This window comes from Lotus japonicus, chromosome 6 (genome assembly GCF_012489685.1).
Source record: "Lotus japonicus ecotype B-129 chromosome 6, LjGifu_v1.2".
Classification (NCBI taxonomy): domain Eukaryota; kingdom Viridiplantae; phylum Streptophyta; class Magnoliopsida; order Fabales; family Fabaceae; genus Lotus; species Lotus japonicus.
The window spans coordinates 21269113-21283715 of record NC_080046.1 but is presented as its reverse complement, the minus strand read 5'-3'; the positions used below and the strand labels follow the sequence as shown (position 1 = coordinate 21283715).

Genomic DNA, 14603 nt, shown 5'->3' with positions numbered 1-14603 from the left:
ACTAACTCTAACAATCACATTCGTAACAGAAGATGATGAAACTTAAAAGAAAATTAAAATTAAAATTAAATGAAAAGGATTTTTTTTAAATAAAAATATATGACATGACATTTCAGTGGTTGACACTCTCACGTCCATGTCATTAGTGAGGTTCACATAGACAACAACATACTTTAGCAATTAGACGGAATGACCCATTTATCACGTCATGATCTTTAATGTACCAAAAGTTGCTCATTTTAAGCCAAAAGGATTAAAATTACACAAGAGTGTAAGATCAAGGATGAAATGTGTAATTAAAGCTTGATTTGATAGTAGTGCTACTCATTACTCAACTACGAGTCTTGTGGAGTTGTAGTAGTGTTGCCGTTTGTCAAAGTTTGTGGACATCTGTAACGCCAATCGTCCATTACAATCTAAACCATAATAACGCCTTGTCCATCATATAGAAATTCTCCTTTTTATATTTTTCTTACAACCTGAGGAGTTTCGTCGACTTAACAGGTGCGCATTTTCCACTTTGCTTGGCACTCACTTCGCTTTCCAGATTATTGTAGTCAAATTTCATTGTAGGGTTTCTTTCTTCTTCTTCGTTCTAATTTCATTTTCTCGTTCGTAATCAATTGCTTGATTTCATATTCATTTGATTCATTTCGATTTGGTTTTGGATTCAATTGTAGGTTATCAATAATTCTGATTCGTAAAATTGAAAATAAATAAATAGAAATCCAAATTTCAGATCCGAATCTTGTTGAATGTTGAGATGTCTGAGAATGACGAGGTTTCGGATCCGGACCCTACAACCCAATCAAATGGCGTTACTGAATCAAACATTGATGATGATGAGGTAACTACCTATTACCAATCAATGTAAATTGTGGCCAATGCTTAGTTAGTTTTAATAATTTTTATTTAATTTAATGCGAGTGAGTGAAGCAGGTAGAGCGCGTTAATCGCGAAGGTGGAGTTTTGGGAGACCCGGAAGATGGAAAATCTACAGAGGATGCTGCTAGAGATGACATGTTTGTTGATTGCCCCGACGAGCTAATCACATTTGATGGTAAGCTAAAGGAAGAAGAAGGTGTAGGGACGGAGAATGAGGATGAAAACTCGGAGGAAAATCGAGTTATGCATCAACATCAGCAGAGTCATTATGATGAATTGGGCAATGGGGTTCGAGATGGTTCCCCGACAGGGCAGCAGCAGCTGGAACAGCTGCGCCTTACGCTGGAGAAGGCTGTTGCTGAGAAAGAAATTATTGTGCAGGAATATCAGGTTTGTGGTTTATGATTGAGAGAGAATAGTTTTAGGTAGCACAGATTAAATTGATTATCAATTACTCATTTATTTTGTGGGGTGGTGTAGGAGGAAAGAGAAACTGTTACGAAAGGAGTGTTTGATCTTCACTGCCAGCTGAAGGCTCTTACCTGTCAGCAGTCATTGCCGAATGAAGCTGAAGTTGGAGTTAGGGAAGTGACAGATGCCCCGTTGAGGGAGATGATAAAAGAATGTTTGGAGTTTGTGAAAACAGCTTCAGAGGAACGTCCAAACAGTGAAGGCAAGCTTCATGAACTTCTATATGTGAAGGACCGTGAGATAGAGGATCTGAGTGCAAAGGTTGCCCAATTGATGGTATCGAATGAGAGTTTGCAAGTTTCAGCGGAAGCTCAGCTTGAAAAGGACCATAGTATTGATAATGCAATAGAGAATACGATATCCAATCTTGTAACTGTCGTTAATCAGGAGCCAGGATTGGATTATTCTCTGAGTGGGAAAATAGTTTTTATTGAGGAAGGCACTAGGCTTTTAGTTGAAAAATATAATCAGATGCTTTCTGAAATTTATCAACTTGGGCAGTCTTTCTCTGAGGTTGGTTTGGATACTAGAGCGCAAGAATATGGGAACATACTTGTTGATGCTCGTGGTGGGTTACTCGAGCTCAAAAGAAACGAAGCAGAATTGGCTGAAAAACTGTCTCGTTTAGAAGAAGAAAATCGGAAACTGGTTGAAGAGCTTGACAAGGAAAGGGTGATGATAGGGACATTAAATACTGAACATGGAAATATGAAAACAGAACTTGAGCAGGAAAAGGTTAAATGTTCTAATACCAAAGAAAAGCTTAGTATGGCTGTGACTAAAGGGAAGGCGTTGGTACAGCAGCGTGATTCGCTAAAGAAGTCTCTGGCTGAGAAATGCAGTGAGCTTGAGAAATGTTTAATTGAATTGCAGGAGAAGTCAGTTGCACTAGAAGCTGCTGAACTTGCTAAAGAGCAGTTGGCCCAAACTGAAAATATGGTTGCATCCCTGCAGAATTCATTACAACAAAATAGTACAGTTTTTGATGAAGTGGAAGAAATATTGTCTCGTGCGGGGTCTGATCAGCCTGAAACAGTTGATATGTTAGAGAGACTAAGATGGCTTGTGGATGACAGAAATACACTTAAGGGTTCCTTCCTGGAGTTATGCAGATTGAAGGAAACTCTATCTCCTGTGGACCTACCAGAACCTGTTTCGTCTTCTGATTTAGAATCACAAATGAATTGGCTTCTAGATTCTTTTCATAAGGCCCGGGATGATATGTATATTCTGCAGGAAGAGATTTCTGCAATCAAGGAAGCATCCCTTAACTATATTGATCGCTTTAGTATTTCACTTTTGCTGGAATCACAGGAAAAAGATTATCTTCAGTCAGAATTAACTGATTTGAGGTTTAAATATGAAGAGCTTGTTCACAAGAACCATCAGATTTCTGTGGAAAAGGACCAGATAGTGAAAATGTTAGTTGATTTTTCTGGCCTTAACTTGGAAGATGAAGGAATTGATCAATTGTCTTCCAGCACTTTGAGAATCATTGATTTATGCTTTCATATTATGAAAAGAGAGAGTGGTCAAGTTTCTAGAGCGCCTCCTATTGATGCGGAGTTGTTTGAAAGGATTCAAAGTCTCTTATATGTTAGGGATCAGGAGTTAACGCTCTGTGAGGATCTACTGGAAGAAGAGATGCTAATTAAGTCAGATGTGAACAAGCTGTCAAATGAGTTGAAAGAGGCTTCTGAGGAAATTATAGCATTGAAAGAAGAAAGAAGTTCTCTGCTGAATGATCTTCAACTGGCAGAGGAAAAGACTGCCATGCTTAGGGACAAGTTATCCATGGCAGTTAAGAAAGGAAAGGGGTTGGTTCAAGATAGGGACAATCTAAAAGGTCTTCTAAATGAAAAGAACTCAGAGATTGAGAAGTTGAAAGTTGATTTGCAGAAGCAAGAATCTGTAGTTTCTGAATACAGGGAAGAGATCAATAGATTGTCAAGTGATGTGGATAGCATCCCAAAGCTTGAGGCCGATCTTCTGGAAATTAAAGCGGAAAGGAATCAGTTTGAACAGTTCTTGAGGGAGAGCAACTGCGTGTTACAGAGAGTGATGGAATGTATTGATGGTATTGTTCTTCCAGTTGAACCAGATTTTGGTGACCCTACAGAAAAGGTAAAATGGCTTGCTGGTTATGTGAGTGATTGCCAAGACGTTAAAGTACGTGTAGAGCAAGAGTTGAAGCTATTAAAGGAGGAGGCCATTATACTTGAAACTAAATTAGCAGAAGCCCAAGCAACTGTAAACTCCCTTGAACAAAGGTTATCTTCTTCAGAGGACTGTGTTTCTCAACTTGCTGAAGAAAAGACAGAGTTAGAACAGCTGAAAGAAAAAGTTGAGGAAGAGTTACGGAAAGTTAAAGAAGATCATGCTGAAGTTTGTCGTACAAGTAAGTCACTTGAAGATGCCTTGTCACAGGTAGAAATAGACATTTCTGTTCTGTCTAAAGAGAAAGAGCAGGCTCAAGTAGATAGAATTACTGCAGAGGCAGAGTTAGAAAAAGCTAAAGACGAAGCAGCCAGGCAGACAATTGAACTAGCCGAAGCCAGGAGGACCATAAAGGATCTAGAAGGTGAATTATCTCAGGTTGAGAGTGAGTTCAAGTTATTGACTGAAAAGTATGATGCTGATCAGGTTGTCAAGATTGATATGGAAAATGAACTGAAGAAGCTGCGAGATGAAGATGAAAATAATGCTAGCAAATTGGTAGGTGCCTTGTCACAGGTAGAAACAGACATTTCTGTTCTGTCCAAAGAGAAAGAGCAGGCTCAAGTAGATAGAATTACTGCAGAGACAGAGTTAGAAAAAGCTAAAGATGAAGCAGCCAGGCAGACAATTGAACTAGCCGAAGCCAGGAGGACCATAAAGGATCTAGAAGGTGAATTTTCTCAGGTTGAGAGTGAGTTCAATTTATTGACTGAAAAGTACGATGCTGATCAAGTTGTCAAGATTGATATGGAAAATGAACTAAAGAAGCTGCGAGATGAAGCTGAAAATAATGCTAGCAAATTGGTAGGTGCCTCTGCAACTGTAAGATCACTAGAAGATGCATTGTTGAAGGCACAAAATGATATTTCTGCCCTAGAAGATGCAAATAAAATTGCAAAACAGGAGATATCTTCACTTGGTTCAAAGTTAAATACATACATCGCAGAGTTAGCTGGAAAGAATGGCAGTTTAGAGAACAAGTCCCTTGAGCTCATTGGACTCCTTAATGATCTTCAGGTGCTTATGACAGACAATACTCTATTTCCTAGAATAAAACAATGCTTTGAGAGGAAATGTGAGACCCTGAAGAATATGGAACTCATTCTGGACAAATTAAGACACCATGTCGCCATGGCTGCTAAGGATTCAGAAGGACACCTTATGAAAGAGGTAATTTGTTACCATTTTCCAATTATTTCCTCGTGTTCTGATTGAAATTAACTTGCATATATTTGCCATCCAAGTCTTCTGACCACTAAGACAGATGTATCTATATATAATTAGAAAAGTTCATGGTGACTAATGCATAATAAGGCTTTGAAGTTTTAAGTGTGTACTTATTACTCTATCTCGTCTGAAATTTGTTAGAAAATTTCTGGGGTTTTTGGTATCAGATATATATTGTTTCAAGGCTTTTGGTTCTTTTAAATTTCTTTTGCATCTCTAACTGTTGGTTTCTTTGTTAATATGGCTTTGTTTTTTCTTTTGATAACTTTATTGTATACATTCTTCGTAATATGCGATATTGTTTCTTCCAGGAAGATCCACATGTGAGAAAAGCATTTTTTGATGGCCTTGAAGAAGTTGAAGTCGAACTGGACAACAGAGAGATTAATGGCACTGATATTGACACCATAATCTCATCATTTGGAAAGATTGTGAAAGGATTTCAGTTGAGAAACAAACACATTGCAGATAAGTTTGATGAATTTTTTGATTATATTGATGAGTTTATTTCTCCTCTCCATGAAAAGTTACTGGAAATAGAGACCAACATGATGAATATTGTTGAGCAAATGGAAACTATGAAAGAAAAAGAAAATATCATGGGGAAGTTGAAAGAAGAAAAAGAAAATATTTTTGCTACTTTAGAAAATGATATCAGTGTATTGGTGTCTGCATGCACTTGCTCTACTGATGAACTTCAGAATGAAGTTGACAAGAATCTTGGGCAACTAGTCTCCATTTCTGAGATTGAAAAGATAAACCAGGAAGCAAATGCACAAATAGAGCATCATACGAACAGCAAATATGCAGAAGCCTCACAAAAGTTGATAAATGCTTCTAAAAAAGTTCAAACTTTGATTAGACAGTTCGAAGTCAAAAGTGACCAGGTAGCTACAACAATTGCAGATTTGCAGAATAAATTGAATGAAACAACTGTTGGTCTTGAATCAGTCACAGATGAGAGAGACTTCAATAAAAACAGAGTTTTGCAACTGGAGTCTGATATCCACTTACTCCAAAGTACTTGCAATGAGCTTAAGGATAAGTTAGAGGGCTATCATGCCCTAGAAGAAAAATTGAAGGAAAAAGAGGCAGAGATTTCGTCAATGTACAGTGCTCAGTTGGCAAAAGAAGGTAAATGATATTGAAATCTTTCCTCACTAAACCATATTGGATTTGATTTGAATTGCACTTAAAATTACGGAAGCTGAATATATTATTGATCCATTCTGCAATGATATGTGGTGTGCATGTATATATACAAAGCATAGCGGAAAAGTAGGAAAAAACAACCTATATTTGGGAGATATGATCACGATTTCCTAAGATACAACAAAACTTTCCTAAAATACAAATAATACACAATAACAAATAAAATTAAATCAAATCAACACATAACATCCACACAATCTCAACACTTGCATATGCTTATTTGCTTCTTTGTGACTTGATTTCCATTTTCCATTGGCAGAAAGCTCCCTCCTTTCAGCATCTCAGGTGCGAGATCTCTTTTACAAGTTAGATAGGATCAAAATCCCTATTTTGGAGTCTGAAGAAGATGATGTGGAACCGTATACTTCAGACCCTGTGAAGAAGCTCTTTTATGTTGTTGATAGTGTTACTAGGTTGCATCATCAAATAAACTCTTCCTCTCATGATAAAAAAGAGATGCAATCAATCCTCGAAACCAGGGCTCTTGAAATTAAGGATCTGAAGGAGGAAGTCAGACAACTCACCAGAAACTGTGAAGACTCAAGAATGGTCAAGAATGAAATGTCCGAGCTCACCGTTGTTATAGAAAAAATCATTGATACTTTGGCAGCCAACAATTGGGATGTAGATAGAAATCCTAAAGGTGCGAAGGAGTTAATACCAGCATTGGAAAAACATATCAGTACCATTCTTTCAGAATCTGAAAATTCAAGATCCAAGGCCCAGGAACTAGGTCTTAAGTTAGTTGGAAGTCAGAAGGTTATTGATGAACTAACAACCAAGGTTAAATTACTTGAAGATTCCCTTCAGGATAGGATTTCTCAGCCAGATATTGTCCAGGAAAGGAGTATATTTGAAGCATCCTCATTACCTGCTGGGTCTGAGATAACTGAAGTTGAAGAGGTGATAAATTTTACATGGTTTTCTTAGTTCAAATTACTGACATGATACAATTTAAGTTTAAATATTTTCTTATTAACACATACTTGTTTTTTGTTTTTAAAATAATGCTTATTTCATGTGATCCTTTTCCTGGAATAATATATAGATTTTTTCAGGTAATTGACAGTTGACTCTTATCTTTTTCTTTAAAACTTAACTGCTTTATGAAATATGACAAAAATATCTGCTGGTGCTTTATTTACTTTGGAACTGGATGCTGATGAACTAGGTGTTGTTTTGAAGGGGCAGTCTTCCTTTATGCATATTGTAGCTTTATTCATCTTCTTGTTGATCATCTCTTGTTTAATCTGATATGAATCTATTATTATTTTACATTGTCAAAGTTGAAATACTTTTCCTCTAGCTGCCAAAAGTAAATATTGAAGTGATCCCGTAATGGTATATATAAGGAATTTGCTTCTTTACTCAGGGATCACTTGGCAAGAAAGCTGTCGCTCCTGCCCCATTGTCTGCTCATGTGCGAAATATGCGAAAAGGATCTACTGATCATCTTGCACTTGATATTAATGTGGAGTCTGATCCTTTAGTTAGCAGTACAGATACTGATGATGATAAAGGTAATTATGAATTTCTCAATTATACGAATTACTTCATTTGAAAACTTGAAGACTTATTGCCTGTTTGTAAAAAAGTTTGAGGCAACACAAATAGACTTTCCATTGAATCCTAGGAATTGTTCTGTCTATGTTCAGTGCTTTGAAATTCATGAAACTGACTTTTAAAGAGCATTGAACATGATCCAAACATATTTTTAATTGTAAACTACTTTGCAGGTCATGTATTCAAGTCGCTGAACACTTCTGGTTTTGTACCAAAACAAGGAAAAGTAATTGCAGATCGTATTGATGGAATCTGGTAAATTGCTTTTTTCATTATATTTTTTAGCAATGGTAAAACAGTACTAGGGGAAATTTCTGGTTTCTTAAAATTTACACGGGAAAATAGATTGTCATCGCTGTTAATTGTTAAAAGCAGAAGACCTTAAATCCTTAAGATTTCATGTAGAATCACAACCAGCGCCATTCTTTTTTAGTGGTAGGATCTACAAGATGCTTAAGATTCATCAAGGAGAGCCTTAACTGCTACATGTACATTTTTGAGTTATCCTCGGAACATGATCTTTCTCCAACATATGACTTAACTTGTAATCTTAATTTCGTTGGAATAAATGGATTGGACGTTTAATGTATGTGTAAAAAGTCAAAGTTAGTATTGAAGATGATGATTCAACACAATAATTGAAATTGATTTTTTGGTGCTTGGTTTATACATCAGTGGTAAAATGTTGAAAGCATTTAGCATGAGAGGTCACTCAATGTATTCAGTAGCATTTAGAAACCATTTTTAATTCAAATGATTGAATGATATTCAGTAACTCCCTCTATTACAAGACCCGGACCGCCCCGAAAACCCGGACAGCCCCAACCCAAGTAACCCGGCCCGATCTTTAACAAGGGACAGAAGAGGGTGTCGAACTCTAAACCCAGTTTCGGGTAGGGACGGGTTCGGGTTGAGCTTGAGCTTGAGCGTCGGGTTTATGGACGAGTTAGGGTCTATAAATTGGGCCGACCAATATTTAGGGCCAGGTTAGCGACAGCCAGAACCCGTCCTTGTACACCGCTAGTATAAACCCTAGTATTAATGCGGGGAGTTGCGTCAGTGGGCCGATTTTGAAGTAGTCCACCGTAATCCACTTTTAATTGCCGTTGATTCAGGACCTTCAATTAAAAAATCATATTATCAAGACTATTATCAGTAGATCACCAGTGGATCACTTCAAATTTGGTCCACACCCTATAACTTCATATTTATGCTAATAGTTTACATTAACTACTTCAATTTTTTTGTTGTTGCAAATTCAATGTTTTTTTTATCATTGAAAATTCCCTTCCTGAATTTTTAGTTACAATTTTTAATTTTATCAAACACTCTTCAATTGGGTTTGATTTCTTTATGCAGGGTATCTGGTAGTCGGGTTCTGATGAGTCGTCCCAGAGCAAGATTAGGAATCATTGGTTATTTGCTCATCATGCATTTATGGCTACTGGGGGCGATCTTGTAGAAAAGATGTGATCAAACTTGACACTGAATGAATGTCCTGCATCTGCAAATTGTATTGTAGATATAAATTCACCCCTTTTATTCTTGCCTCGCTTCTTAATGAAGCCTAACCTGTTTTTCTTTAGCTCAGCAAAACCCCTGTTAGTTCTCTGCAATCACATTTTAGGGATTCAGAGGTGTTCTCTAGTCTTCAAAGTTTGGGCTCATTTTTTGACAGCCTTCATTTTGTTTTTTTGTTACTGAATGAAGTCCTTCCATTGTATTGGCAAGGGCCTATAATTGTTTCAATATTATGTGGTAGGTAGGAAATAGGGAGATGGATTTTTTTTTACTTGAGTATAATAAAACTGTAGAATTTTTTTTATGAGTGACTCATTTCTATCTCAAGCAGTGAATAATATTTAAGACAAAATCGCCTCTTGAAGATAATTGTTTTGCTCGTGGAAGCAGCACAGCCAGCACTGCCCTGGAAAACGCAAATTTATATTTTCGTTTGTTCTAATTTTGTTGATAACTATGTAGCTAGAAAGTGTGGATAATTACAAATGATAATAGCATGACATATGATCGGGAGGATCACGGGATGCTGGGGCAGCCAAGAGAGGGGGTGGAACCGGCGTGCTGATGAGCTGGGTGATCCCGGGAGGGGCTCCTGCAAGGGACTCAATTGCCAAAGTAAGTAGGGGAATCGAGTAAGTGGGTAGTGAAGTGAAGAGAATAACGTACCTTAGAGTGGGTGAGTTGCCCCCCTTATATACACGTTGGAGAATTAGGGTTGGAGCCATGCAACGTCATGCATGGTCCATACCGGCGGGTTAAGGGTCGTTGGATCCTTCTGCTCCCTCTGTGGTTTCCAGTGATCCAACGGTTTAGATTACCTAGGGACCCACCTTCCAACCACCCTAGTTCTGTAGGGTGGTGGGCCTAGGTCAACCCCTAGGTGGTGGGGTCCAGGTCCCAGGGCCAGGGGAGGGTGCCGTCCTGCTTGTGGTACAGGGACCGGACATCCTACCCTGGTCGTCCCCCTTGGGTCTTCCTCGGGTGATCCTGATCGGGCGTCGGGATCGGTCGTCCCCATGCGTGGTCCGCCCGTCCCAGAACAGTAGCCCCCCAGCTCTAGTCCACTAAAGTAGTGGACTAGGAGCTTTAGGTAAGGTTCACGTGAGCGTCCCTCCGTCATTCCGGTCGGTTCCAGCCAGCCCTTACCAGAACAGTAGCCCCCCAGCTCTGCCTCACTGCATGAGTGAGGCGTGAGCTTCAGAGTTGTGGCCGGACGGGTGTAAGCGGAACGGTTGGAGCCCAGGACGACCCGACACACGGTGGCGAGTGAGGGGTAACCGATCGACACCCTCCGTGGTCTTGGGGCGACGGGGCGGTCCCGAATTCCAAACGTTACGCAACAGTAACGTGAAGCGACGTTTTGGCAGCGCAATTAATGCGTCTGACAAGGTGTGGCACGCGTTACGTCGTTTCGTTCTCCTTGCTGACGTGGCAGAAGCTGATTGGTCGAGAGCTTTCCCGCCTCCCCTAGCGTCATTATTACAGTTGTAGGGTTTGGTGAAGCGTCGCTTCCCATTCCTGAGTTCCCTTATAAAAAGGGTAGGAGGGGCCTCATTTGCGTTTTTTCCTTTTTCCGCACCTCAAGCTCTCCTCTTTTCTTCCTTTAAAGTTCTGAATTTCAGCGCCGTTAGACGCAGCTTTCAAGGCGGTCGTTCTTGATTTCCCGGTGGTCGTCCTCGTCAGTTACTTGGTAAGTTCTTCTTAACTTCTTCTGCCTTTTATTTTATTTTTCTTCTCCTTCTCCTCCTCCCTCCTAGTTCCGTTCTCTAGGGGTTCCTAGGGTGCGTCTTTTCGGGTGGGAGAGAGTGGTCTCCTCCCCCCGTGCGACGGAGGGGCGGTCCGTGGGCCGGTCCTCCGGCGCAGGGTTTGCTCTCCCTGCCGGGGACAAAGGCGGATCCTGGTGGTTTTCCCCTTTGAGTCGTGGTCAATAACTTGTAATATTGAAACGACGTTTTCCCTTACGCAGGTTTAGGTATGACCGGAGCCGAAAAGAAAAAGGGTAAAGAGGTCGGGGGGGGTTCCAAACCGAAGATGAGTAAGGACACCCCGAAACGGAAACAAATCGATCTAAAGAAGTTTCCTCATCTGGAGGGTGATCTGGCGCCATTGGACGACTGGTGCAGGGAGATATTGAAGATCGAGTCCTGCTATGCTAACGAGGACGAGGGGCACTTCCGGAGACAGTATTATCTGTCACAGAAGCAGATCGGACCTGGGCATGACGTTTTTGCCCCTGGCAAGACGGAGAGGCTCTCGCAGACCCCCCCATTCGGCATCTATATGAACATCTATACGATGAAGAAGGTGAAGGTGCGGATGCTACTAACCGACTTTCAGGTCGCGGTGCTTAGGCATATGATGGTGGCGCCCTCCCAATTCCACCCAGGGGGTTGGGGTTTCGTGCGAGGTTATGAGACTGCTTGAGCGCTTTTTGGGCAGGTGCCGTCCCTGCCTCTTTTCTTCCATCTTTTCGCGGTCGCCCATACCCAAGGTCACGGCGGCTACGGCATGGTGACCCTGAGGACGGTGTTCCCGATATTTAAAGCCTTTGTCGATTCGTATAAAGATTTCAAGGACCAGTTCTACCGGGTGGCGCCGACCTCGCCGCCTCCTTACTGGTGGTTCGAGCAGAGGCCGAGTGGCGGAATGCGACCGAGGTTCCCACTGGCCTGGAACGCGGCTCATTATAAAGAAAAGGTGACGTCGTTCAGCTTCTCAGATGAGGGCGCCCTATCGGAGACTGACTTAGAATTCAAGTGGTTGTTGATGGGCGCCGTCCGTTACGTCATGGAGGGGGACAAGAAAGTCCCGGTCCGTCCCCTTCGCTGTTATGACTTGTGTTCCTTCAGCGTTCGGAAGAATGCTAAGTTACTGCGTAAGTTATTTACTTATTATACCTTTCGTCGTTTCTTTCCTTCTTTTGTTTGCTAATGTTGTTTGATCCCTGGGCAGGTGATATGGCGGACATTGACAGAACCTTGTTGGAGGCGATGCAGGTTGAAGACGGACAGTCCATGGATGAGGAGGTGGACCAAGAGGCTGAGACTCCCGAGGGGGAAAGGGGGGGTGCTGAAAATTAGCCCATCCCCGACCCTAAGGATGGGGGGAGGGGTTGAGGTTGGGGGGACCTCTGGGTCGGCAGAGAAGGTTTCGCTGGAGGGCGGACATGGGTCCGTTCCCGTCCAAGGGGAAGGGCGGTCGGTTGATGAGGAGGAGGATACCCGGAGCCTGGCCTCAAAGAAGCGGAGAGTGGAGGGCCATCAAGACCGTGCCGAGGGCGAAGGGCAGGACTCCGAGCCGGAGCGGGCAGAGCCCGTCATCGTGGTAGCCCCCCCCCCCCCCACAAGAATTTCGATGTGGGGTCCTAGGGCCGCCAACTGCCGGGAGCACCTGGATCAGATCGACGACCTCGTGCTGACGGAGAGTGACCAGAAATACTTGGGTGATCATGACCCCTATGGGCTCCTCAATTATGCTCTCCGGGCCTCGCTCAAGATCGCCTCTGTTGTCCGGTATCTGCAGTTGTCGACCTTGCCTGAACTGGAAGAGCTCAGGCAGAAGGCCGAGAAGGATGAGCAGCTAATATCCGCCATGAGTAGGGAGCTGGAAGAGGGGTGCTCCACGATCGAAGAGTTGAGCAAGGCGCTGGACAACATGAAGACCGAGAATGAGCAGTTGAAGAAGAAGGTCTTGGATGGTGATGCGGTTCGTCAAGACCTGGAGGGACGGCTGAAGATTGCGGAGGGGAGCGTTGAGACCGGTGCGGCTCGATTGAAGGAGGTAGAGAAGAAGTTGGCGGAGGAGAAGGCCGCTCGGCTCTTGGAGCTTGAACAAAGTTCTGCCTTGAAGAAAGAGCTCGAGGCCAGGGTCGCCTCTCTAGAGGCTGACAAGAAGAAGCTAGCGGCCACCGTGTCGAAGATTAACAAGGCTTCCTTCAACAATGCGGTGAGCCAGCTTTCGGTTGTCAACCCGGGTTTGGAGACTGGGTCGGTCGGATATCGAAAGGTGGTCTCTGGGGGACGGATCGAGACTGTGGACTCCAAAGGGAAATTCACCCCGACCTTCCCGGAGGAGCAGGCTCTCTGAGGGGATTGTAATTTCGTTTTGTTTTCAGTCTTTGTTTTTTTTGCTTAAGTGTTTTGAGTTGCTCTGGGCAATTGTAATAGGTAACCGTTTGTAATGACAACTTTTACTAGTAATGAATAGATTGTTCGGTTTGTTTTATTTCCGACCTAAGTTATTTGACTTGCCCGGTTGGGTCTTGCGATTGTCCCGGTGGGACTTTTAATTTTTGTGTTGCGAGGGGTCTTCTAGTCACCGTGCCCCGAGGGTTTTTAGATTTCATGTCCGGTGGGTCTTTACGTGTCCGGTGGGTGTTTTAAATTTTTCGTGCCCGGAGGGTCTTTTAAATTATTGTGCCCGGTGGGTCTTTTAAATTTCGTGCCCGGTGGGTCTTATAAATTTCGTGCCCGGTGGATCTTTTAAATTTCGTGCCCGGTGGGTCCTTTAATTTCTAGTGCCCGGTGGGTCTTTTAATTTTCGTGCCCGGTGGGTCTTTTAAATTGCGTCGATCGGCGTCCATGCGAAAATAGCTTAAACAAAATACTCCTTCTTGTTTCTTTAAAAAATGCAAGCGTGCCTTTCAGTTACAAGAGGAGGACTGGAAACAGTTCCTTGATTCTCATGAAGCTAGGATTAAGAACATTAAAACGAAAAACCGGGTTTGAAGTATTCGGTTGGTCAGAGCTAACTGTAGTAGCGGTTCAAGTTGGTAGCGTTCCAAGTGCGGGGGATCTCTTCCCCAGAGAGTTTTTCCAACTTGTAGGTGCCGGTGTCGGTTGCTTCAGCTACTCTGTATGGGCCTTCCCAGTTGGCGGCCAACTTGCCTTTTTCCGTCCCTCGGGCTCCGATGCTGGCGTGGCGGAGGACTAAGTCCCCGGGCAGGAACGCGCGGCGGACGACCTTCCTGTTGTAGCGGATGGCTGCATGCTGCTTCGCGATTAATTCCCTGCAGTTAGCGATTGCTCTCGTTTTGGCGAGAAGGTCCAGGACTTCGTTGATGAGCTGACCGTTCTCCCCTGGGTCGTAGCCAAGGGTGCGAGCGCTCGACTCTCCAATCTCCGCTGGGATGACTGCTTCGGTTCCGAAAGTTAGGCGAAACATGCTTTCCCCAGTTGTAGAGTGCGGGGTAGTGCGGTATGCCCATAGAACATGATCGAGCTGCTCCGCCCAATTGCCCTTAGCGTCGTCCAGTCTTTTCTTGAGCCCTCTAAGTATTACTCGGTTCGCCGCTTCTGCTTGCCTGTTCGTCTGGGGGTGTTCCACTGTGGTGAAGTGGTGCTTGATATGAAGTCCGTCTACCAGCTCCCTGAACCCTTTGGAGGTAAATTGTGTACCATTGTCAGTAATCAGGACTCCAGGCACCCAGAACCTGCTGATCACGTTCTTGTAAAAGAAACGTTGTATGCGGGCTGAAGTGATAGTGGCGAGGGGTTCTGCCTCAATCC

General features: G+C 42.8%; 1 protein-coding gene across 5 annotated transcripts; it reads left to right on the top strand.

Annotated features, from left to right (window-relative positions):
• Positions 1-349: 349 nt before the first annotated feature.
• On the top strand, positions 350-9400 carry LOC130724095 (trans-Golgi network-localized SYP41-interacting protein 1). Of its 5 annotated transcripts, none has more exons than XM_057575269.1 (9): positions 350-504; positions 681-847; positions 940-1275; positions 1366-4743; positions 5112-5934; positions 6272-6915; positions 7385-7532; positions 7749-7830; positions 8935-9400. In XM_057575269.1, exons 2-9 carry the CDS (start codon positions 764-766, stop codon positions 9035-9037), a joined length of 5598 nt encoding a protein of 1865 aa, XP_057431252.1. In that variant the 5' UTR covers positions 350-504; positions 681-763; the 3' UTR covers positions 9038-9400. The 5 variants fall into 5 exon arrangements, with proteins under 5 accessions (XP_057431252.1, XP_057431249.1, XP_057431253.1 ...); XM_057575266.1 differs by having other exon boundaries at positions 937-1275; XM_057575270.1 differs by having other exon boundaries at positions 351-504; positions 740-847.
• The last annotated feature ends 5203 nt before the right edge of the window (positions 9401-14603 follow it).

Coding starts and splice junctions, on each gene's coding strand:
- LOC130724095 (XM_057575266.1), top strand. CDS start 764: ATGTCTGAGAATGACGAGGTTTCGGATCCGGACCCTACAACCCAATCA. Junction 5,935..6,271: donor TGCTCAGTTGGCAAAAGAAG/GTAAATGATATT, acceptor TTCCATTGGCAG/AAAGCTCCCTCCTTTCAGCA. Junction 6,916..7,384: donor AGATAACTGAAGTTGAAGAG/GTGATAAATTTT, acceptor TTCTTTACTCAG/GGATCACTTGGCAAGAAAGC.